Below are 27,028 nucleotides of genomic sequence, written 5' to 3'. Positions count from 1 at the left end.
AATGTTTTGCAATTACGTGAATATGTGAGAGTTTCAGCTTTTTGTTTCTTAAAAAAACCCAACAAGTTTTCTGCCCACTTGGTTTCAGAGAAAAACTTGAAAATGTGACCTGAGTACACCCTAAAGTTTCAAAAATCAGAAGCAACGAAAAGGAACCCAAACGCATTGTTATTTTAAAAAAATCTCATGGGTTATAAACCAATTTCATGATGTTGGGGGGCCTGACCCATAATCTTGGAATGCTTGGGACGAGCAATACAGATCTGGAACCTGGAGACATTGTGATGAGAGTTGTCCATAGTGCAACAATCCTGTTGTGCTGGACAGGGAAGACATCACTTTGCCCATGTCCCGTCCAGCTGTACATCCTCTGGGGCAGGCTATTCAGTTCTGCAGGTAGCGCTAGCTAAATGCCCTGCTTCGCATTAGAGCAGCAGTCAAATTATGGCTGTCTTACGCTCCCTTTGCCCTTGTCTTCCCACAAAGGGCAAGTATAATTCAGCCCTAAATATATAGGAATTATTTCACTTACCACTGAAATTCAGCAAGTGAATAATAGTGCACAGCAAGATTTCAGTTCAAGGCAGAATGCAAAGAACATGTTACATGAGTGCCTCCAGACTCCAGGTATAATTCAAGGTGTTAATTTTGCTAACACTCTCTGTGGTTTGGGTCTTAGCTTTAAAAAGACTGCCTCTCTCTCCACATGCTGCCATGACAGCTGAGGTCAGCTGGGGTATTGGAGCTAACTGAGCCCAGATTAAGTGTCCAGTGCTAGCTGGCAGGGCATTCTCAGTGGACAGCCCGACTCTGGAACTCACTTCCCCTTTGCTCCAGAACTGAAATCTGTTGTCATTAATAGTCAATTTTCTGAAGAGTTAGTTGAAGAAGGTGGTTTAAGTCTGTGGGGAAGAGAGGACTATTATGAGGATTGTCTGTCTCCTTTTGTTTAGTGGATAAGAAGCAAAATTGTATGTTTTACTACATTATATATCTAGACCCTGAATTGTATGAGACAGCTTGTATTCCATAAATAAAAAAGAGAGAGAACAAATAATTATATATTGAAAACTATAACTGATAAAATACCATTAGAGTGCTCTTCACCGCTTTTAGGCACAAGCTTTCCCTGTGTGCAGCACCCTAACTGAATTGTTACGTTAACAACCAAAATTTTGCCTACATGCAGAATCTGTCCTGCAAAAGAAAGTTTGCAATGCACGTAACACAGATTAGGATCTCAGAGTGTGTTATGACTGTAGGCCCAATTCCTTGGAAACACATACATACATGGTAATTCAAAACAGTATATAAATATGCAGATATGTTTAGAAACACAATGGGTGAAATTCATCCTGCCTGGCACAAAGCCCAAAGAAAAGCAACTTGGGAAGGGAGCTCCGTAGGTTCAGGTGTGGATAGAATCCACCCTTCCCAGCACAGGGGCATGTCACTGGGCTGCAAGACTAGCCCCTCTTCAACTGCTATTTCAGCCTGTGTGTCGGATTGATGGATGCTGCCTTTCCAAAATATTTTGGCCCACTGAATCCATGTCAACGTGGATCCATTAGCTATACTTCCAGCTTGCCCTCATGGATTGACTAGGAGTCCCTTCTCCTAGCAGCATGCTTAGAAGGTGTGGCAATTCCCCTACAGGGTCAATCTGCTCATTTTTCCAGCTCTGTAGGGTCTAAGAAACACTTAGGGGCTTGTATGTGTGCCACGAGTCAGAATTTCACCCACCGAGGATCATTTTGGATACTGTCTGCGTCACCTCTGCCATGCTTGTCTGCTAATTGAGACTAGGCAGCTAATGAGCAGTGACTATTCCTCTTCCGCTTTTTTCCTTTCCCTACCTCCTTAATCCCTACCTCTGCTCCCAATTATAATAAACACCCAACGAGAAATATGATTAAGAAAGCAGTGCCAATTCTTCGCTCGATTCAGTTGCTTGTATCTCCATCTCCTGCTCTTTGTCTATTTGCGTCTTTAGACTGTAAGCCCCTCAAGGCAGGGATTGTCTCTGTTCTGCACAATGGGGTCCCAATCCTGACTGCTGCTATTACGACTGCAACAATACTACTGTACAGACTAATTATTACTGAAACGCATGAGCATTGCCAACACAATTATTAGGGCATCTTTTGTAGTTCTCCAAAGGCATTCTTAGATTCATATCCCTCATTACTGGATGTACATATTGTGGCTGTCTTAGCATGCTTTTATACATAGTTTGAACAGTAGGGCTAGTTTATAGCACACTTTGCATGCAGTTTGGCTGTGGTTAGGTTGGTTTACTCAGTGCTTTTATATGCAGTTTGGCCATGTTAATGCTGGAATTATGTTTTATTCCTTTTGCAGTCAAAATGTATGGGACATAAAAATCAGTAATGAGTTGGGTATACTGTGGGATCTTCATGGGCAACAAGGCTGGCTGTATAATACCACACTGCAGAATCAATAACAAGCAGCTACAAATTTGCTTCTCTTGTTCGGCCTAAAACTTCTGTTTACAGTCACAAATTTCCTCAAATGATGTGTGCAGGACCTGGTACAGATCCCCACACTACCTCTGGAGGTGAAAGAAGGGTGAAAACACTCCATGGTATCTCTAGCACAGGCTGAGCTGATGTGCATCTATGCACATGACATACATATACAACAAGCATGTGTGTGACTTTTTGCATGTTGCTCTACCTTGCCCTGTCTTCTTTCCACAATCAAATTGGCACAGAGGACTAGTGGGTTAATTTGATGTGAAATTTCAAATGAGTGAAATCACACAACAAGTGCGAAGTGAATTTCGCAAGCTGGTCTGTGAAACGATGTGGAAAGCAGATTTTGAGAACTCAAAATGCCTGAAAAATTAGGGGGACAATTTTTTCTGCTAAATTTCTCTGTTTTTTGCCAATTTCAACCAGGACTTACAACTACACACATTCAGAGAAAGATTCATAGCTGCTTTCTAGTGGACTATTTCTGTCCCATATGCTTTCAGCATTCTTCTAATAACTACAAATAAATGCATAATTATCATATAAATACTTACCCCTGAAATATTCTGTAGAAACTTTATTGGCCTTTTTTATTAAGAGGAAAAGCGAAGTTTCTTTTCACCTGCAGTATTTTTTGGTTAATTACAAGTCCAAGAGCAGGCCTAACTTTTGCCTTACATTTTTCTAAGTCATGATTAAATGGTTTAACTTGTTTTCACTTTTTTTTCTTTCCATTTTGCGCCTTTTCCCACCTTCCTTGCTGCCTTTTGTAGGTCACTTCCTCAATTGATGGAAATTGCTGGAGCTCCATTGACTTCACTGGAGCTATGCTGATTTACAGCAGCTGAGGATCTGGCCTTATATTTATACATCTCTTATGGACTAGCTATGAGCTTCATCAGGCCTATGAGACATTGGCTTACAGTGGGAGGGATGGCACTTCCCACTGCACAAAGAAAGATTGTCTGCTGCTATTCTGTTTCAGAGGATGCACCTCCTGCATGCTGGTCCTGCTCTGCAGACCAGCGTGGAGAGTGAGAATTGAACCATGAAACAAACCACAGCCTTTGTTGCGAGGGGGTGTCCCTGGTGTGCATAGAGGGAACCATTCTTGGGCTCACAGAACTGCAACTGTAACAGATCTTTGTGTAGTGTGTGCAGGGGGGGAGTGAGACTCCTTAAGGGTCTTCCTCCTAGGCATCCACATCAGGTCGTGTCAGACTCCTGCCCTATACATATAGTCATGGTAACACTTGTGATTCTATAGCGCCTTTCTTCAAAGCATCTCAATACCATTTCACAAAAATTAATAAATTGCACCTCCCAACATCCCTGAGAGGTAGGTGAGTAATATTATATCCAACATACAGTTTAGGAAACTGTCTCAGAAAGAAGTTAAGCCAAAGAAAGAGTCAATGGCAGAGCTGAGACTATAACGCAGGAGGAGAACTGGTGGTAAAAATTTTCTTCAAAATTTTGAATTTTGATGAAAAAAAGACAACATTTTTGTGAGGAAATTTTGTCCTGGTTTTTTACCTGCTTTAGTGAGGATTTCCCTTAGTCTCCCTAAAACACACTGTTGCCTAATCTTTTAGAGAGTTAAAAAAGTGGCCAGGATTGACTTCTAGCCAAGAGTGAGTTCTTTAGGGTTTCAAGAGTTTAAACAGCTATGGAGACATGGTGTTTTGGAAGAACAAAACCAAGTGGTATATAAAATCACAGCCTCTGGAAGAGCATGTGAAACCCAGTTCTTTACATGAGGAATGAATTACTTAAAGGATTTTGGTTTCTGGAATCAAATCCTGTTTGATCAAGGCCTCTGTCACTTGGGGGTTTGATAAGCCAGTATCTATCATCTGAATGTGGAAAGGGACTGCAACAGGAAGGATTTTTACCTGGTAAAGGACTGGAGTTTGAATTAATAACTGACTCACTAGAAGTTACAGCCATCTCTTTACCAAAAAGTGTCAAGTCTTGATTTAGCAGAATCATGATGGCAGTTTCAAAGCTCTGTTGTTGACAAACAGAATTAGACAGAGGAGAGGAAGTAGGAAGGTGGGGGTGGAGGGATGGAAATATAAGTGCATATGTACTCAATTAAATGTTGCATACATGTTAAGCATTTTTAACAATGGGTTCTGAATGAATATTTGTCCAATTTAAAGCTATTCCAGTCTCTTGGATAAATATTTATTTTCCACAGATTTGCCAAAACACAATTTTTATCAGACACACCAGAAATTGCTCAATCAAGTTTTCATTAACTCATATGAAAGATTCTTTATCCAAAAGCTAGCTGAAACAACATTTAAGTTGTGAAAGAAGAATCGGAACATTCTTAAGGACAAATGTCTTTCCAGTTTGGACATCAACTTGTGAATGTGCAATGGATTGTGACTGCAAAAGAGGTCTATGACTTTGAAGCATAAAAAGCTATTTGTATCCAACCATCCAATTTGCATGTACACATTTGGGTTTTGCACATGCATGATGGCTGCATGCTCACTTCTGGAGGTGCAATCAACTGTGTGTGCAAATACTGACGTGCAAATTCAGATGCTTACTTGAAACTGGCTGAAAATGTGGCTGTAAGAGAAGTTAAATGCTCTTTTATTCTGCTTATAAAGCTTGTTTCTCTTTCTTATACAAGATGTGTTGGATTTCACCTTGAATTTCTTAGCTGTTGTCAGTTTGTATCACAAATGTAACATTATTAAACAGTAACAGTACTTTTCTTCTGTATGTGTATGCAAACAAAATAGCACATGCAGAGTTATTTCTCTTAAGTATCTGGCAAGGCATAGGACTGACTGTTAGAAATTTTGACTTGGTTAAAACAAAATTTAGCTCATGTTAAAGCATCAAAAGAAATGCTGATGAGGTCAAAGCAAATCCTCTGATAAAACTGTAAAATCACCCCAGCACACAAACATGTCTGAGTCCTACCATTAGGCTCTCATGCAGGCTGTTTCTCTGCAGCGAGCAATTAGCTGTAACCCTTCAGTGCTGTAACTGAATTTAGCGTTAAGGCTTTTAAGAACTGAAGTGACATGTACAAAATACATTAACTGCTATATATAAAAGAATTTCAGTTCTACATAATTTTTTCTATATCACCACAGAAAGTATTCTGTGGGTTTGTTAGCCTGTCCACAAAGGAAGATTTCCATCGTTATTTACTAGATATAATTTGGGCAAATGGTGTGGTAAACAGTTCTGTAAATCAAGTGAATATATTGTATATATGTATATTTCACTTCCTTCTGTAGGTTTCACCTATAGGAGACTTTGCTTATGTGTCAAATGCAGAGAGTTCGAGAAAAAATGTATTTGTGATTTTTTTGTATTTGAGTCTATGGGAGGGTCTTAAAGCCTGGTTTTAGCTGAAATGCTTTCAATAAGAATCCAGAACTGAAAGGGTTAAGGTATGTTACTGCAGCAGTTATCAGCAGACAGCCATCTAACCTTTGGTACTTACAGGTATTTTATGGCTCTTGATCATATTATCAAATTCTTCATTAATTTTTTTGTATTTTTCTTCAGTGCGTGGGGTGAGAGCGTAAGAGGAGTCAGGATCGGGGCTTTCACAGCCTTTGTTTTCTTTCTTGTTCAATGCCTGCCAGGTTCAGAGAAATATCAAAACGTAAAAAAAAAATGAAAGGGAGTTCAGAGTACTTACACACAATCTTTGCCTGCTGATCATTAGATCAATATCTTCATTAATTTTCCTGTACTTGTCCTCAGACTCAGGGCTGTGACCTACTGAATCGTCTGCATCGGGGTCTGGACTGTCACACCCATTAAGTCCTTTCTTTCTCAATGTCTGAAATACATAATTTCGAAAGTTCAAACCTTGACACAGGCTGCAAGAGAAATTAAGGGATGTTATAATTCAGCAAACTGCCCAGCGGCTCAAGGCTGCTACATTTTACATTAAGAAAAGAAAGTGAATACAGATCCACCAGGCCAACATTATAGGGCTCCACTCCCTCTGCCAGTGGCAAACAGACAACCTTCTGAAATCAGAATCAGTCAATAAACTATGGAAGTAAGCCATCTGATAAAGCGTCCTATGCTACAGTACATACTTTCCACTGTAACTGATAATGTTAAACGTTTAAGATGTTCAGTGTGCAATTCGTTTCAACACATAACATATTTATGCATTTCAAATTTATGACTACAGACATCAAAACAAGAGTGCATTTAAACTGGAGTACTGCAGTGTTTCCTCTATTCTAAATGAACAGGAGGAAGAAATGCAAACATTGCACATGGATTAGGAATCTCTGATCTTGTCAAAAGGAAGAGTATTTAAATTAAATCCTTGATTTGAATTTGACATAAAGGATGACACTAATGATGCCCTGCCACTCCTTACTCTTGATAGGACAAGGGGGAGGAGGACATTGCTGATGCGGCTCTGATTAAGAGCTTCTAGGCATTGTGTTTGCTTTTTGTTGACTCTAGTTACAGTGTCACAGATATGATGTGTTGAAATTTAATATACAAGACAATACATTGTTAAAACAGATGCTGAATGAAAAGTCAAAACAGATGAGTTGAAGGTTCAGCAGCTCCAGGCAACCTTCACAACCCTGAACATCATCAACAAGTAAGTAATGGAGACAAAAGCTATCAAAAAATTACACGACCAAGTCAGCAGCTAACAATTTAGCACAAATGCCTTGCCTCAAACATTTTTTGTTAAATGGTCAACCGGGACGGATCATCAGGGAAGAGTCTCCTACCAGATTAAGTTGAAAATATGTCAGAACAAAACGTGTGAATTACAACAGCAAGAGTATACATAACCAACCTTCATAGGTTTGCTCAAATTTTGCTTCAACAGTCCCTAGAGCAAAGTTTGCAAACATCTTCCATTTGGATATCCACAAACATTATAAGGCAGCTACTTGTGGTGCATTTTGCTTTTAAGCCTGAATTCTTTGGGGTGGGATGAGGTGACAAGTCACATGATATTCTCATATCCCTAACGGGCTGAATTTGTCCCGTGTGATCAGGAGAGGAAGTTCACTGCAGCTGCAACTGTTCTCTTTGGTTTCTCAGAGTACCTGCATCTTACTAGAGCTCTCTGCTCCAGCCGGAACAGTCAGAATCCCCAGGTCTTTTTGACTATGGCAGTGACTCAGTGCATTATTACCTTTTGTATCTCCCTCAGCTATTAGAATTGATCATTATTTTATATTTTGGTTCTCATAATAATTATATTACAAGTCTTAGAAGGTCAGAGTTCTTGTGTTGCATTTTAGCAGAGACCTACTGCCATTTCCAGTTCTATCAAACCAGTAACTTATCATTGAGCCATGCCAATGGGAAGGCAAAGGACTGACTAAAAACTGAAATGTTAGTTGTTTGCTGTGTTTAATATAAGCAACTAGAAACACGAAGGGTGAACTACTCCGGGTGGAATAGTAAGTCTTGACTCTGCTCTTCATATAAAACAGGAGAATTTTTTTCATGAAGTGTGAAATTCCAATCTCCACACACAAAGCCTAAGTGAACAGATTCTGGACCTGATTCAAAGCCCATATAAGTCATGGAAAGACCCCCATGGACTTCAAGGGACTTGGGTTCAGGCTCTTTGTGAAAGGAACTAATTCTCAGTGCGTGGGACAAGATTCCACCCTTAATATACAAGCAGGCTTTGGGACTATAATCCAGCCTCTCCCCCGCTGCTGTTCCAATCACAATCTAGAAAAATGTTCACTACCCCTCCTGTGCCCATTGCGGGGTTTCATGTGATTGGATCTGTGCTCAGACCAGTGTTCCCTCCCCAGCTTATCCCCAACATCCTCTCCATGCTGGCTTGCTCAAAGTCGGCATGGCACTCATGTCTATGGTATGCAGAAATGCTCTGCTTCCTCCCCATCACCTCCTCTAAATGTAAAAGTGCAGGGGGCAGGGGAAGGGTGGGGTCACTGGCATGGAGGGCCTTGCATCAGTTTTTGGCGAGGGAGTGGATTCCAGCCTAATATCATCATTTTAATTGTTTTCATAATATAATATAAAACCATTAGAGAACACATTAACGTTTGAAAGGAAGCAGATTTCTTTTCATCAGGATTATGGTAGCCATCACAACTGACTGAACAGTGGTGGGCACAAATTCTCACCCCTGTTCACTCGATGCACAAGTTTTCGGTCTAATGGGTTGGACAAAGATCATTAAACTCTTCTTGCCTCTTCTCCCCGCAAATTAAACTTTAGTCTTTCATAGAGTAAAGGCTAAATCCTGCCCTGTGATGTAGAAGGAGTAGGCGGGATTGCAACCTAGCCTGCTAGGCTGGAGCTTTGGCTGACAAGGCCACCCGAGGTCGATAGCCACCAGAAAGCCTGTTCTGATGGCTTGGTGTGTGGTGAGGTGACAGAAACTTCTGTAAGTCCGCTGCAGCTAGAGGCACAGATCTCACAAATGAGAATGCTTGTCCTCAGCTTGCTGCACTGTGGTGCTCAGGACAAACATGATGGTCCTGACCATCCCTCCCATATGCTCAAGGTACTCAGCGCTAGGCCTCCTCTCCTTCCTGCTCTGATTTATTTTCTCTCTTCTCATCTCCAAAAACACGTTATCCCTGTATTCCTACCAGCCCACACCTCTCATGATCTCTGGAAGAGGAACCCCTCACGGCAATCAGCTCCTGTCTGACTCCAGTTCCTGCATCTCTCAACCAGTCTCCAAGAGCAAAGCTGCTCTAGATTCCTTATCAGCTTCTCCTCCCCAGTCTCCAGTCTGTCACCTGGTCTCTGCTCTTGCTTGACCTGAGTATGGGGGCCGAACCCAGCAGCTGGGGGAGAAAAGACAAACCAAAAAGAAAGTGGGAGGATGGTTCTCAAAATGGGATAATTGGGGCCATCTGGAACTCACAGCAGGCCAGAGGCATGGCGTGACACAGACTTTCAGTGGCCAGGTACCCTTCCTCTTTCCTACCATATTAAACCCTAGTATCCTCCCTCAAACCCTGGAAAATAGCCAGTCCTATGACATCATCCTGGAGATTAGCTAGTTTGCACAAGTTTACTGGCCATTTAGGGAATTTTTATAGGATGAAATTAAACAATTGTAGATTGGATTGTATTACAGAGAATCCCAAACTAAATGATAGTTATTTTTAAAAAAGAAAATAAGCCATTTTGTGCTACGGAAGCACCACTTTTTCCAAGCAATTAACATATCTTTTAGTTTGCATTCCAATAACCCAAAAAGCAACCAAGGCATTTTAGCAACAAAACTGTTAAAGGAAAACTTCCTTGGCTGAAATCTCATATGCCAACAATTTAGTCTAAAACCTGCACTATAAACTTCTGAAAAGGGAAGTGCTGACATAGTGCTAACTACCAAGCTGTGAATGTGGCACAAACAGTTTTACCTTCATTACATTACAAGTTTACAGCTGTTTAAAAAAATACTGTACTACCAGCCAGATTTTACTCTACCAGGGCAATGTATAGTCTTTACAACCTAAAGGCCTTTAAAGCAAGACCCAGAAGACCTGCTAGACCTGGAAGATTCTCCTGATTCTGCAATAGCATTTAATTTAGCTGGAAGGGGAAGATGAGAAGGCCAGAATAGTGAGTTGTGGATTTATCTGCAGAATCTCTCCTCCCTTCAGTCAGCTCCATAATTCTCCTTTGCTCTGCTTTTTGTTTTCTTTTACCCTTCTGCAGGGGACTGCCTTTTCTTCTCATAGAGAAGCCAGTATCCACAGCCTTCTTGGGCTTGAGAGGTTGCAAGTACATTCGTTCTGGAAAGAGCCAATCACCACTTGCTATGTCAACTATTCAAATTGCAAAGAAAACACTTTAAATGAAAGATAGGAACTTACTAGAAGGTTGAAAGGTAACGGAGCCTGACTTTATTCAATACACAGTTCAGATTTTCCACACAGAAAATATACCAGTTTGATTTCTTTGCTTCACTGTTATGTGCTCTGGTCCCAATACCTAATAATCTACTATTGGACCAGCAGACACTTTCCTTAGAACCTACTAATTCCCAATCTTGTGATAGATTCTGGAAGGACCCCACACAGTGCTCCCTATCTGATACCCCCATTACCAACCATGACTACCCACCCAGTTGTAGTTCTGGTAAATTACACTGAAAACAAAACCATGAGTGCTCTCCATTTTCCCTCTCTTTCCTGTATACGGGTGTGGAAAACCTTCAAGCTATCAGTGACAAGTGGTTTGGCCTCCCCTTCTGCTCCCGATGGATAGGTAGACAGTAATCAGCTGTAATGCTTTCATATTTTGAACTGCCCTATTGCATCAGTCCTTCCAAGAAGGCCAGTTACGTTTATGGAGGCCCTGGAAAGAACAGGACACACATACTTAAACTATGTGCTAGATTCATCAAAACATCTATTGCAACAGAAGCTTTAAAGTCCAGAAATGTAGAGTGAAGTCAACCTTCATTCAAGTCCCCTTGCTCACGTACAGTATGATGACATTTTTGATGCCTTACGATTTTGTGGTGCGATTGTGTAATGAAAGACATTAGTGAAATGATAAGCACAAAGACAAAGGGCTAAGGTTGCTATGGGAACTGTCCATATGAACTCCCCAACTTCTGTGCAACTAACATCTCAAATATTATGTTCCATTACTGTAGGGTTTGGGGGTTTTTTTTTTGGTTTTTTTTTTCATTTCATAACCAACAGAAACTGTTATGCTGGCACTAATGTATTTTAATTGTATGTTTAGGAGGATCAAATAGCACATTGTATAAAGTTGTTTGTCTGGAGCAGATTAGATGACAGTAAGAGTAACAAACACCCAAAATGGAACATTTCTTACCTTTGTGGTATAAATTATAAAATGCTTGTGTGGTTTAAGCTCTCTTCGAAACAAGCTACAGAGCTATGCAAATACAGCTGTATTTCAATAACCACACATTAAACTCTTACTATGTTATTTTCACCTACGTGCCAAAGACAAACCATTGTCTAGTCCTTTATGTACATCCTCTGTCCTCTTCTTTTAAACTAATGCATAGAAGCTTTCTTTTCAGAACAATACGCCAACCACCTACGCTTGGAACTGCCTCCCACTTTCATGTGCCAAGTGATTACTCTTCTCCTCTTCTGCATACCTCCTCTAATCACATTTTTTTGTGGAACCAAATAATATGGTGAACCTTGCCAATGGTATCTTTTCCTCTTTGCTTTTTAACTACATGCACGTTGGATTGTAAGCTACTCTAGACCAGGAGTTTCTACATGTTTTTGGTGTACTGTGGACTCCGTTCTATTCATGTTCTTGTAATGTGCCAATCAAATAAACAATACCCAACCAAAATGAAGCATGATGTTATGACATAGCACAGGGAAGGCAGAATTATTTCATCTTCCTGAGCCAGGTTGTATCATTTAGGCACTGGCCCATGTTATAGGTGACGAAGAGTCACAAAGCCCCAGGGGAACTATGGAAGGGTCTGAATTCTAGGAGACAATTCCTCGTCCATGTTCATGGAGTGCAGGGGAATGTACATCTTTTGGATGGTGTAGCTTGCTCATTCCAGTCGGTGTTGAAGCTAGATTTTATAACCGTGGGGGCAAAAAAAGGGCATGGTTCATTGGTGGTGGGCTGGAGAGAAAGTCTGCCCCACATTCACCCATCAGTGGAGGTTCCTGTCCTGCAGCCCTGGGCCCAGCTTCCCTCCCTGGGCATTGTGACCTGGTGCATGGACTTGCAGAGCCATCCAGAGTTGGCCCAGCCACCCCTCTGCTATGATTTAGGGGAAGCTGGGTCAAATTTGAGTGAGTGGTGTCGCAACATGGAGCATGGATTGCTTAAGAGATTGGCTTGCTCTCCAGCCTTGTGTGAAAATTCATGTCATACATCTCCTTTTGCCATTTGCATATTATGCTTGTAACGATGCCACACATACATCTGAAGCCTGCTGGAAGAGGGGTGGATTGCCCACACTGCTGCCCTTATTAGCTCCACCACTGCTTCCAGTGTGTCTGCCCCACTTTGCGTAAGAAAGGTCTGTCTGTCTCTCATAGAAGATCAGTCAGATCTCACCACTGCCTCCTCCTTGCTCTCTGAGAGGGGATTTGTGTCTTTGACAGCCCTCGGAGGGAGCAGTCTTTGCTCTCCAACCTGCATTCAGGGACTGCTATTGCATTTGGCCCTTCCATGGGGGGTGAGTGATGGGGAAGGCTCCTTGTACCCTGCACATTCGAGCAGGGACCAGACACACTCCACTCATTATTCACTTTCATCCACTCATAACACTTTTTTATTCAGTATCGGTTTAAATTAAGCTGAGTAATTTTGGGTTTATGAAAAACTATAGAAAAAAGGATATATCAGATTCATGGATCTCATCTTAACAAAAGTAAACCATGTATCTTTTTGAATTATCCAACAAGCAAACAAAAACAGACCACATGAGGAGATTGTTATAAACCTTTGTATTATTTCTGCTAAATCATGTCCAGATACACTATGCTCAGACAAACAAAGTTTATGTTTATTTCATAGTGCATCCACAATGTTTATATTCTAGATTATTATATTTGTAAATTATTTTGATATTCATTTTAAATCTGAATAATTTCTGTGCTCTTAAGTAACGTATTTCCTTGCCCTTCAAGCTTAATTTGAGCTTTCAAGCTGAGCTCTTGTCATACAATAAAAGCTTGTAAAAAAATTTACCAGGCAATTGGCTCAGAATTCTTACACTAACTCTCAATTGACAAGATCACATTTCCCAGGCTTTGACGGAACACACAGATAACATCCTTGGGCTCTGCTCGGATCTGAGTTTAGTCACCCAGGAATTCATCTGGGGCCACTGAAACTGGAGAGAGAGAGAGAGAGCACAACAAGTGATCTGAAAACATGCGAGTTGGCTTCTCATTCTGTCAGAGCTCAGCAGTTTACAATCTGACATGAGGCTACATCACTAGCCATCAGCAATTTTACTCATCCTAGATATTCACACCTGTCAGCGGCTCTGCACCTGTTGTCTAATCTGGCAAAGGCCAAATGACAACAGCCAATCGTAACTGCCTGTGCTGCAACATGGCCATAGATGGCTGTTTCTGTCGTGTCTCTGCTGATTGGGGCTGCTAATCTCTGTGGATTTCAGTAGTCTGCTTTTTGTACTTGTAATATTGTCATGATTTTCAGCTCTTATCTGGATAAAGGATGTAAGAACATAACTGTTACACTTTGTGTATATGCTCCCTGTGTATACCAGCTCTCAGCACATTTTAACTTTTTGTCCACATCTAGATCCACATAGGACAAAACTTTTTTTTTTTTTTCAAATCGCCATCCTCAAAACAGCTTCCACTTACTATAATACAGCACTAGCTCCCAAACTTACTATTTCCAAAGTGTGCTAAGTTGGGGCGATAAAAAATACTGTATTTATTTTCATACAACATTGGTATTCTTTAAATAAGAAATGTATATATTCAGGTTGTGGAGCAATTAAATTTATGCTGTAGAGATTTCTTGGTATCATTATGATATTGTTTTAGCTAGGATCACAGTATTCATTGAACTGTTACTGACATCTGCCAATGTAAATGATATTTCAGGGGTTTTTATATTTGTATTCGTTGACAATTTAATTTTGGACAAACCAAATTCATTTTTTGATGTTAGTAGCCAATTATTTTTCAATGAAGTAAACACAATTTTAAAAATAGTGTACACAAATGAAGTGCACTTTCAAAGCCAGCTCCATTATGAAAATAGAGGAGGAGTAATCTGGGATGTTTGTGTGTTGAGGGTGGAATAGTTACCAGTCCAAGCAATATGCCCATCTGGAGCTCACACAACCAAATTCTAGGCTTCACAGCTATTGTGAGAGGACTTGTAGAGGAGCATCTCTGCAAGTTTTGGGGGAATACAGGAAAACAGATTAAAGGAGGAAAACCTCTACATCCACATTCCCATTCTGCCCCACCTCCTCTTTTTATATGTCCTTATGTACAATGCCTAGACAGAATTTGGCCCATAGATCTGACTATGTTTCATGTGCTTTAGTTCAATAACAAAAATTAACACAACAAAGTAGTGATAAATACTTAGTCTCCAATTCTTTATTCCCCCAAGGTGGACTTTAAAGATCTCTACTCTCCTGTGGAATATCCCCAACTTAAGCCAGCTCCCCAGTTGGCACAGAGCTTGCAAATGGCTCTCTGTGGCTTCCCACAGAGCCCCAGACATAGCAGATGTGCCAGGAGGATCATTATGCTCTCTGGCTATTCTTGACTGCTCATAGACCTTTACAGTGGGACCAGGGAGACCTCTGGCCAGGCTCAGAATACTGGGAGGCACAAACGTGATACTTTAAGCTATCTTTGCCCCCCTCGCTGCCTTCGTTCCTGCTCTAAATGCATCTCAGCCAGAACAGAGAATTGGGTCCATTCTTTCCTTTATTCTTTTCACCCTTATTCTAAATAATGCTCACGCTTATACAGGTCTCAAAGTAAAAATTCATTAAAAATATCTGATTTTGTGTAAACTTCATCTAGTTATGCGGTTATGATAATTCTCCATGGTTAGCCCAATTTGAAATAGAATAGGATATTGTGTGGCGTATAGAAAATTTTATTTTTTTTTAAGTTTTACTGCAATGACAGCATGAATATATGAAAGGAAAGCAAAATATTACAGTTGTTTAGCAGAGTCAGCTCAGCTTTGTTAGGGTATATGAGGCCCTTGGAAAATAAACACTTCAATCATTAACAAGTTGATTGTTACTCTCTGTCTCCATCTTTTTTTTGTCTCTCTGTCTATAATTGTTCTCCAACCTCAAGCTGGAGCAGCACTTTCAACATTTTCAACTTTGTCTAAATTAGAAAAGAGAAACATGAGGCTGGATTCTGATCTCTTTTACACCAGAGTAAATCTGAAGCAGCTGTATTGAGTTCAGTGAAGTTACTCCAGATTTACTTTAGTATAACTGAAAGTCTATTACATCTGTGTTACTAACACTTCATATATAATACCTGAAATTTGGAGGCCTAAATATAAATAACCATAGAAAAAATGAACTATTTCATTCAAAGACAGCTGAATGGTTTTTCATGACAAACTGGAATCTCTAATACCCAATTCCATATGAAAGATACTGAGAAAATCTAAAAAACCAAACCACATATTTTATAAAAGTATATTTGTCCATGAGAACTTATTTGCATACAGATGGTATAGATTTAATTTGGCATGTATATATTACCTATCATTCCAAAGGATCCTACACAGTGCTTCTAAGAACTGTATGTAAAGGGATTGCGTCACCATCTATTAAAATGCAACCACCTCTGGGGTGGAAATATAATACTCATCCTGTGTAAGAAAGCACTATCCGACTGTGTTTTCAAGACAGGAAATAATGTATCCAACTGAAATTGTAGGATAGACTATAATCACCAGAGATGAAATTTTCCTTACACTGGGGCGAAACAAAAGTGCCATGGAATCTTTGATGACTACAACATTTTGGTTTTGCATTTCATCTGAAAGACAGCACCTCTAGCAGCAGTGTGCTCGGGAACTGGTGCAGTACTGACTCAGCAATGAAAATACCACCCACTGAGACACCAACACCACTTCCTGCAGCACCTGGGTTTTCCTTGGAGGTCTTGCATGAAAATAACGATTGTATCAATGTTAGGAACAGACTTCTCTTTTGAAGAATTTGCAAATTTATGTTACAGTGGATCAAATTACAGAGTATTAAATAAAGATGTTACTGATATGACAAGCAGCAAACACCTCTGAATAGCTGTGCCTTTCAAATGCAAAGGAAAACTGCCATTTATTTTTATAATCGTATAATTGCTTCATCCATTTGTAAAATGTACAAATCAATATTATCTTTTTTAAAACAATGATTTCTTACAAATGAAAGGTACCTTAAAGAGATACCTTAGAAAGAATCCACCTGGGTAGTCCCTTTGAGGGATCCAGGCCTTAGTTACCAAAGAAATACTAAGCCACCAACTTGCCAGTTTGCTGACAGAGTCAAGTTCTGACCTTAGGATACACACAAGTACATCCCATTCATTTCAGTGTGTCCATTTGCATACGTGCGGGGAGAATTTGGTCCACAGTTTTTGACTGTGGAAGCACGTAAGCAGATGGCTGAGAGAAGATGGAGACTTTCATAGCTGTTTTAAGATCTGTTATCTATTAAGATTTTTCAGTTAATTTAATAAAGTGCATTAAATACACTTCACACAAATGTTTCTAGCATATAATAGAACTTATCTTTAAACAGCTATTAAAGTCTCTAGACCATGACATGCATTCATCTGCTCACTAGCACTGTTTCTTTTAAAACCAATGAGCCGGATCATATTCTCCCATGGAAAATCCCACAGGAGAGGCGCAATACAGCTGGAAACTCCGCAAGCTGAAATGTGCAAGATTCTTAACTAAATGTTCATTAAGTAGGGAGGTAGTAGGGGTTGTTGGTCTCTGGAGGGAGATGGGGTACGGCTCTTCGATTTTATGGTTATCCTAGAGATCTAGCCCCCTTCACACTACTCCTTTCTAGCAGCATGACTCCTTTACATGACATACTGCAACTGCCCCCCTGCTCTCACTTAGGTTAACCCCTCTCCAAGGGAGTGTGTCAGCGAAGAGAAAGAACCTATGGCCAGATTTTGAAAAATCCTCTTGGCCAATTTAGGAAGCTTCACAAAAGCCATCTACTGCTGCAGAATCTTCCATTGAAAAAATGTTTCTAGCTCTTATAGATACAAAGATAAGCTTTTAAAGCTGGAATGATGGGTGGTCCAGTGGTTAGGGTGCTAGCTTCACCCTCAAAAACCTTGAATTCAATCCTTTTTCCCTATGGACTTTGTGTGTGAGCTTGGCCAAGTCACTTAGAGTTACATTCACAAAAGGACATAGGTGCCTCAATGCCAGAATCAGGGCCACACTAAGATTCACAAAATCCCCATTTAACTGCTGCTGAATCCTGTAGGTGCCTAAACTCACTTGGTACCTAAGTCTTTGCAGTAAAAGTTCCCTTGTCGCCTATGTTTGTGCCTCTGTGCACACACACTGCTGCTGCCCTCAGCCCCAGTGCGCAGCATGAACTGGTGGAAGATGAGAGCTAACTAGAGGAATGCCTTGCTCTCCTGTGGGGCCCGAACCGGTGCTTGTGCTTAGAGGCCATTTATTGGCTCGAGCCCCATTTGTGAACGCACACAAAACAGCTGGGATGGAGGAGGAGGCAAAGCTCCCTTCCTCAGAACTTCTACCCCAGAGGTTAGGGCACCCACCTGGAATGTGGGAGATCTGAGAGCAAGTCCCTGCTCTGCCTGAGGGCAATAAGGGATATGAACAGGGATCAGGTGAGTATTGTAGTCACTGGGCTATGGAACATTCTGACTGGGGGGCAGGGAGGCTTTCAGTCTCTCTTGTTGAAGCTGTTCTGCTTTGGCTAAATAATTAAGAGAGTCTTTGGAGAAGACGGACTGAATCCTGGATCTGCCACATGGGTGCCCTAATCACCAGTCTACAGAGTCACTTTCATGCTTTTTTTGCTCTCTCACTCTGGCCCAACGACTTTTATTTAACCCACAGTGCAAAAGTGTCAACAGAAGAGACTGAGGGAGCTCCCATCTCAGAATATTACAGAGCCCTGTTCAATTCCTTTCCCCTCCTCCCCTGGTGAGGGGGCTTGAACAAAGTCTTCCACAACCCAGATGAATACCTTAACCACTGGGTTAAAAGTTAGGAGGGAGTGCTGCCTCTCCCTCTCCCCCAGCTTTTTGCAAAAAACACTGTAGGTGCCTAACTCCGAGAGTGTTTGCAGCCGAGAATCCCAAGCAGAGGGAGGTGCCTCCCTCCAGCCTTGCCTTGGCATTTCCCACTGGCTATTTTAGGCAAGGAGCAGTCTAGTGTGCTGGCTTTTGTGAATCCCATTCTGAAGTGCCTCTCTCTTTCTCTCCCTCCACTCATTGTATAGGGAGCCTAGGTGCCTAACCCAGGCTTTGTGAATCCCAGTGATATTCTAGGTGTTTAAAAGTTAGGTGTGGCAACACTCAACATTACCATGCCTTCATTATCTTGTGAGTCTAGCCCTTAGCCTCTGTGTCCCATCTGTCCCCCCATTCCCCATCTCTAAAAATGTAGATAATAGCACTTCCCTACCGCACAAGTGAGTTGTGAGATAGAGTTAAAAGATGATGAGATGGAAAGGAACTACGGTAATGTGGACCATATAAGTACCTCAGCTAGATTCCCAACACAAGTTGGGCATAGGCCAATGCAATAGTGTCTTGCTAAATCTGCAGAAAGACAGCTCTACTGCTCCTGATGCTCCTGGCTTTGTTAAGTAGAAGCTGGCTAACATTAGCAAGACATTGGTAGTGTTCACTGTGGTTATTTAGAAGCCTGTAGGCAGAAAATAAACTGGCAAGAACCAGGTCAACTTCATCCTATTACTCCTACTTGGGAAAAGAGATCAGCAGCAGAGGCAGACCTGGGATCTATTTGCAGGGAACAAGACTGAGAACTATTCAACGCTGCCACTCCCCACAAAAACTGAAAGTCAGGCAGCCCATTTTGCTGTGCAACTTTTCATTAGAACTTGCCCCATCTTCACTGCAAGAGGAGAGGAAATGAAGACCACTGTCTCCCTAAGAAGACTGTAAATAAAGGGCCAGGGGAAAATCCCAGATTTCTTGGACAGAAATGAATTCTGTGGGAAGGACAAGGATGATTCCTGTAAACCACAGAGAGGTTGACAGTGTTTCATTAAAGTACAAAACCAGGGGCATTTCTCCCTCATTTGAGTTACCATGCAAAACCTTTGCACAGCCCCAGTAGTGAATCCTTTATAGGCACCGCTGTCAGCCTGATTTACTTCCAGAAAACACACTCCTTACCATGGATACACTTCAAATGCATCAAATCAGAACTGTCAAATCTTGTTATCTGCAGGGGGCCTGACAGTTCAAGGGTTCTGCTAATGAAGCCAATTAGGTGGAACCCCCTATACCTGCCAACATTTGAAAGCTATTAATGGAGACATCTGGAGAGAGAAAAATAAGAACACACCTTTTAACTCTTTTGAACTACACTGGAATAGGAGAGTTTTTAGAAGGATAGCATGGGAAAAGGATCAATGCTTTGCTGAAAAAACAGGGACTGTCCTTCCTAAATTAGCATTTAGTCTGTCTGACACAAACCCAAGAGCTCTAGCTAACAACTAACAGCTATAAAGAACTGAACTCCCCCTCTTCCTTCTCCTCCCAATTTCCTTGCTGAAGGGAAGAGACTTATGCCAGGAAAGAAGTATAGGCCATCTAAAGTGGAGCAGCACGATCCACAGGATTAAGACTTGGTTTTTAGGTTCATAAGACCTGGTTCTGTTCTTGGCTTTGGCTAGCTATATGCCTTTGGTTAAATCACCTCACTCGCCTCATCTACAAAACAATATTTACCTCCCTTTGTAAAATGCTTTCAGTTCTATCGATGAAAAGCACTACGTCTGCTCATGAAATTGAGAGAACTGTTATTCAAAAGTTAACATTAATATATGAGAGATAAGAGGAAATTTAGAGACCAAATCTCTTTTAATATATGCTGCAAAAATACAGTTCAAATGCTAAAGCACATATTTATAGCCACTGCAGACAAAATCATAAAGATGCCATTTTATTGACATCAGCAAGAACTATGTAATCACCAACCTTTGGAATACAACGGTTAAAGTATAAATTGAGCATTTTTAAGTTTTGTCACATTATATCTGTGATCCTATTGTAGTAAACTATACATATTTTAAACACAGCACACTCCATTAGTAATTGCTTGTCTGTCAAGATTTTGATCTCTTTTGAGTCAATCTATAGCAGCTGTGTGTTGTTTAAAATACTCATATTGACTCTTCTATAATTTGCTTCCTTTGAACAGTCTTGTGTGCTATAATGTTGGATCAAAGAAATAAACGTATACTTTAATAACCCAAAGTAAAGTGCATGCACATTTTTATAACAGTGCACTATAAAACGTAATTATAGTTGTCTATAGATCACACAGGATGATATAAATAAATGGGTTTGAGATTTCTTTTTAATGCAAGCATATCCAATACATCAAAGATTTTTCCTCTTAAGGCCAGTCCCTATAGTGCAAAGACATTAACAAACCATTTAGAATAAAGATGGTACAACTTCTTTTACTAGTATATTTACTTCTTCATTAACTGCTGCCTCTATTAAAAACCATCATATTGAAACTAACAATGGAAAACAAAGCAACCCCATCAGGGTGGGTTTCTAAACTATAATATTTAGCAAATGTGGGTTTCCAACAGCCCCCTCCCCTCCTTTATTATAAAAAAAAAAGTGGTTTTTATTCAAAGAACAATGAATATTTTATACATAAACATCAGTTATAGTTAATTGTTTACCACAAACATTAATTCACAATTGGTAACTGAACTTATGATTATTAAAAATGTGGCATAACAAAGCAAACATATTTGAGGGTTTACATGGCTGTAAATTTGATAACTTACATTAGTTTCATTTTTGTTTTATGTATGCCGTATCATGAGCATCTAGAGGCCTCTGAATGTGAGGCAAATGGAGTCCAATCAATACCAGCTACATAATACATAAAGGATGGATGCACATTTTGTAGCACAGAAATAAATAATTAATTGGAATCTATTTACTGTAACAAAGAAGAAATGTCAGCATACTTTGAAGTTTAGCAGAACTTTGGTGAGACTGTGTTATCTGCAAGCAACCCAGAGCAAGTAAAGGTTTATAGGTGCATTGTCGCAGGAGAGCATGAGAGGCGCTGTGTTCCAGATTGAGCATTTGAGGGTATGTCTACACCGCAATAAAAACTTGTACACTGCCCTCAGCACCCTGGCTCAGAGCCTAGTTCAACTAATTCAGGCTACTGGCTGGACTCGGGCTGCGGGGCTAAAAATTGCAGTGTAGTCATGGTGCTCTGAAATCCAACCCTCACACAGGGTGACAGAGCCTGGGCTCCTGCCCAAGCATGAATGTCTACACTGCCATTTTAGCCGCACAGCCCAAGCCCCACGAGCCTGAGTCAGCAGACCCAAGCCAGCCACAGCTATCCCGCGAGTCTTGTGTTGCAGTGTAGATGTGTCCTGAAAGATTAGCTCTCTTGTGGGGCACTAACAGGCAGCAAAGCCTTGGCTCCACTTACTCTCCTTCCCTCTTCCTACACACTCTGCCCTGTCATTGCCAGGGGAAGAATCTCCTATGCAGCACCTATCTTCCCCAAGCCTGGGGACTGAAGTTGTCGTCAACGCTACATGGCCGTGCAAGGGAGGTGGAAATCCTTACTTTCCTGTGCAGACATGTAAGGGCTAACCATGTTCTAAACTATTTAGGGCCTGATTTTGCAACCATTACTCACTGTGGCATTACTTGAGGAGTAAGGCCCGACTCCTAAATACTTAGACATATATTTAATTTTACACGTGACTCCCACTGACTCCAGTTAGACCATTCACCTACATAAAGCTAAGTACAATGTGTAAGTGCAGGATTGAGGCATAAGGGTACTATTTACTGCATGGAAAGGTGGCAGAAATGGTTCCTTAAAAAGGGACAGACGTGGCTGCACTTAAGCTTGATCCAAAGCCTTTTGAAATCAATGGAAAGACCTCTGTTGAATTCAGTGGGCACTGAATAAAGCCTTTAATTAATTCTGAGTGGTGGATTTCCATATCAGAACTACTTAGCACTTTAATAATCTCTTAGGTTACCTAATAAAACTCTATGGTAGTGGCAAAGGGCCTGTGTCGGCAAAGACTTACACACTCATTAACTTTACTCTCATGTGTAAGTGTCTGAAAAGGCTGCTCATGCAAGAAACTCACTGTCAAACTTCTCACCTCCACACTGACTGAGGGCACTCAGCATCTTGCAGGATCTAAGTACAACAATATGTCTTGGGAGGGAGGACGGGCGACGTTTAGTAGCTTGAATTAAGAATGGTTGTGACTTAGCAGAAGGCATGGTATTTCTAGACTTCTGATTAATAGTACTGGGTAAGAGCTCAGGTAAATAACTACATTTTACAAAACAGGGATGTCTTAACGATGAACATGAAAAATGGGTTTGCTCAGAAAAGCCTTTGTCTCTGGAAGGCAGCTATAAGTAGCTCACTATCTAGGTTGAAAATGGTTGTGCAGCGTCGTGTGTCCTATTTTTCCATGCTTGCAGTAAAGATACAATATGGGAATTCAGCCTTGGTAATTACTAATACACCACACAGACACAATTACACCCTGTGTACTGCATAAAGGAATCACTTGTGGTCTGCCTCCATTACAAAAAGCAGTTGGGGGCCAACATGCAAGAAGACAAAATGCTTTACAAGAAGGAAGGAGACCAGAAGAGTCGATGTACACAGATACAAGGACCTTGATTCTTCTTGCAGTGATTTAAGTCCCCTTCCATCAATTATCGTCCTTTGTCTCCAGAGCCTTATCACCAGCAGCATTACAGGAACTGAACAGAACAATACTCAGGCCCAAATAACCCTGTGACATTATTTGTGCTGTGCTGACATTTCCACACCCTGTTGCTGTATTTGTGCAGGGTATTTAAATTCCTCTAAAAAATCCCCCAGACAACAGAAACAAAATTCCCAACTGTTTTAAATTACCTACCCCAATACCTCTCTTCCCCCTATAAACTTCCTTTCCCAGCATAACTGATTTGGTTCATTGCTGCCTCACACACTCTAATCCTGCAGTGATGATATAAGAACCTCAATAGAACAAAATAGAAAAGAATTTCTCTAAACCCATAGCTCTCCACATATAAAGCCCCTGCTTGCCAAAACTCTCAACACATTTTTAAGTCAGTTAAAAAGAACCCCAAACCTGTGAGCACCGGATAAATAAAGAACTACCAGATAAAGGCCTAAATAATACACAGCTATATCATTTAAAGTAGTCTAATTGTTTGGTTAAATAAAGCAGCTCCCTAACTCATTTACTTTTTCTGTACACAGAGGAGAAATTTTCTCTCCTCAGTGATATCTGCAAAGTTTTGAGGGTACAGTCACAAGTCTGCAATCAGTGATGTATGTCAATGTTTTTTTTCACTGATGGTTACTAGACATGTAACATTTCATGGCATTTCTTAACAGGACACCACACTCATTGCTCATCTGAAAATATATTTAAAAACACCGTGGAAAGGGGGGAGGGGAAAGGACCCTAGAAAGGCAGCTATTTTTGACAGTAAGTCAGCTTCTGTGAAACAAAGTCCTGTCTTTCAGAAAGTGTTTACGATCTATGAGGAAAAAATATATCCTTGGGCTAAAATGTTTATTGGCACCTAGGAGTCTGAAGAGAGTAAGTCAGGCCTGTGGTTTTTTGAGGGCACTTTATCATTGCCTGCATTCTCAAAGGGATCTCTGAATGAATAGAGCTGGATTACTCAGCCTTCTATTCCACGCCTATTCCCTCTCCATTTTCCTTGGCAAGGCTGAAAGCCAAGCTATTTTTAGTCAGGCAGTTTTCTATTTTTAGACAACTACCAGTTAAGAGACACTGGTTAGGAAAATTAAAAAAAAAAAAAAAAAGGAAGAAAAAGAAAAGGAAAAAAAACACAAAAGTGGGAGGAGATGAAACTTCACTTTCTCATATTGTAAAGCAAAACCTTCAACCTGTAACTCCAGGCATTTCGGCTGCTTCCAATCTTGGAAAAATAAAGAAAATTCAGAGTTCAGGGATTTAAAAATAAACCTACCCTCTGGCAAACAGACCAAAATGCAACAAGCTGTTACTATGTGAAACAGTGACTACAAAAACAAAGAACATTCTCCAGTGACTAGATTGGGAGAAAAACTCTCGAGCTATTAGGTTATAAGAATGTTACACAGGCATGTAAGATTTTTCCAGCTTCTCAGCCAGATATATCATGTTTTGGAGAAAGAAACAGGCATCTGTGAAATAGAACTAATACTCTGCAGCAGAGATTTAAAATCCCGGTTTTTCTTAAGAAGAGACTCATGAATTAAGTCTGAAGCACATTTATATTGCAAACATATTTTTCACATTTGTTCTCCTCCACAACAATAACTTCCAAACATTTACAGAGACACTTAACTCAAACATTTTGAAAGCAATTAGTGAGAGTGGAAAAATAAAGGGAAAATAAAAGGGGCTCCGCCAAATTTATAGGGCCAAATCTTTAGCTGGTGCAAATCAGCATAGCTCCACTGATGTTAAATAAACTCCTCCAATTTACACTAGCTTAGGATCAGGCCCATGTCTTGCAGCTGTCATTGCTTCAGACCCACCAAATACACCTTCACGAAAAGGGGATTCTTTAAAAGTGTTTTAAACACAGTTTTCCAATGTCAGACTTCACAATTTGTCACATGTTGATCTCTGTCAACAGATTTGGATTCATCTGCGAGTTACTATCTGCTTCCAAGAAAAGGCGTTATACTAAACCCGCACCAAAAAAAACGTCTAGAATCACTAACGAATTCATAGCACTTGCATTTCTCTGCCTCATGCAAAAACACTCTACCAGGTGAACTATTTCACTATTATTTGGGACCCTTGAAGATTATGGAATACACTGCATGGAAATGAAACAATTGTGGAGAAATCATAATAATGAACTGGTCACTTTTGAGAAAAACAACTCATTATGCAACTTTCCCTTAGCTGTATTATTCCCCATATTGGATTCAGCTGAAATATAGTCAAAGAAAATAATAGAAGGCCAAATTCTGAGCTACTCTTGTTCCTTGTGGCAGGCCTCAAAGAATCTTAAAAAGCCTTCATTTGGCTGCAGAGCAATGCCAGAGATCTTGGCACAAGTTGACTGTATGCCCCTTGCTTGCTGCAGAGATCTTCATAGTGAATCTACACAGTTTCATGTGGAAAGGAGAATTGTGGGTGAGCTTCAGACTTGATTAGTGGGTCCATGCAATGCACAGATTTGCAGGCCAAAATCCCATATGTGTGCGTGTGGAAGGGGAAGGTGAAACAGAAGGCCATTATCTGCTGGACTTGGTCCTTCAGTCCAGCAACCATTTTGCATAGAGCAAAACTCTGTTTCCCAGTGTTCCCAAGTAAGTGAAGTCCATTTATTCGTGTCTGAATACTGGTAACATCCTGGTAGAATTTTCTGAAGCCTTCTCGATCCATCACTAACGTTGCTAACTCTCATGATTTTATCATGAGTCTTGTGACAACTAATATTTTTTTTAACGCCTGAGCTCCTGGAGTCACGTGATTACATGAGAATATCATCTTTCATTTTAAAAAAGTACATTTCTAATTTATCTGGTCAAAAAAGCTTGGAATTAAAATGATTTGGGGTGGGGATGGGACTGACTCATTAGTTTTTAACACTTAGGACTGGAAATACTAAACAAAAATCAAATATTCAAAAAGTTCCTAAAGTCACCATAATAACGAAGCCCCTTGGCCAAATTCTGTGCTCAGATATGTACAGAGTTTACTTGTTGAAATCAGTGGGAGTAATGTGCGCATCTAAGGCCAGAATTTGTGTGCAGAAGCTACTAAATATGGATCACGCATATTACTAAATATATAGTAGTACTTTTCATGCCTAGATCTCAAACCATTTCACAAAGGAAGTCAATATCACCTGTCTCCCTTTTACAGATGAAGAAACTGAGGAGCAGAGGGGTTAAGTAACTTGTGAAAGGTCACTCAGAACTCCGCTGGCAGAACTGGGAATAGAGCTCAGGTCTCATAAATCCCAATCTGATGTGCGTTCCATTAAATCACACCGCTTCCTTAGAATATATTAACTCTTTTTGTTGCCTACCAAGCTTACTTTATATTTAGTGGGCCAGATCCTCAGCTGGGTGTAGTTTCACTGATTCCAGTCGTGCTATGATGATTTACACCATCTATGAATCTGGCCCAACCTATATTTCACAGTTTGTTTGTGTACAGTATTCTGTTATGATTTCAAGAGAAAAAATGCTCTTATTACATACACTACAACAGTTTTCCTGTTTCTTTTCTGAAAACGGTAGATTTAAATAGTTATGGGGCTTATTTACCACAAATATACAGATCAGAGTCTTAATTGATATCAAGAGGCTTTCAAAATCTAATTAACCTCCCAGCTAGTCATTAGCTCTGTGACCTTTAGAAATAATTGACAGGGGTGATTTTTTTCCCCCTTCATCTCATTCGCCAGGTGACTTAATATTAGGTGTTCCAAAGGACCCACTGCATGCCTATAAGATTTGATGGGATAATATGTAATAATTCTATCAGGAAAATGGAATTGTAGCATTTCCCTTCAACACAATATACTGCTCATGCAGCTTGTCACATGCATACAGGTTGTCACCTGACCACTAGCCTAATCATCTCCAGCTTGTCCATGCATTGAAGCCACATTGTCTTAATTCTCAAATCCCTGCATTACCCCACACCAGATTTAATAGCATTTCACTGCTGTTAACACTATGTTACTGATTATATTCAAAGCCAATTAGATTTTCAACTATAGCTAGTC

General features: G+C 40.4%; 1 protein-coding gene across 1 annotated transcript in view; it reads right to left on the bottom strand.

The window, feature by feature from the left end:
- Nucleotides 1-27,028, bottom strand: part of MEF2C (myocyte enhancer factor 2C) — a 143,150-nt gene that overhangs the window by 37,541 nt on the left and 78,581 nt on the right. Inside the window, exons 6-7 of the mRNA XM_067569123.1 lie at nt 6,175-6,318; nt 5,974-6,111 (exon numbers count right to left, since the gene is read on the bottom strand). Coding sequence (XP_067425224.1) covers nt 5,974-6,111; nt 6,175-6,318 — 282 coding nt within the window. The remainder of the gene's footprint in view (nt 1-5,973; nt 6,112-6,174; nt 6,319-27,028) is intronic.

This window comes from Emydura macquarii, unplaced genomic scaffold, assembly GCF_026122565.2.
Source record: "Emydura macquarii macquarii isolate MOO-44397 ecotype Brisbane River unplaced genomic scaffold, CSIRO-AGI_Emac_v2 contig_2897, whole genome shotgun sequence".
In the NCBI taxonomy this organism is placed as follows: Eukaryota; Metazoa; Chordata; order Testudines; family Chelidae; genus Emydura; species Emydura macquarii.
Note: the sequence above shows the minus strand (reverse complement) of the source record. Positions and strands in the feature narration are given on the sequence as shown.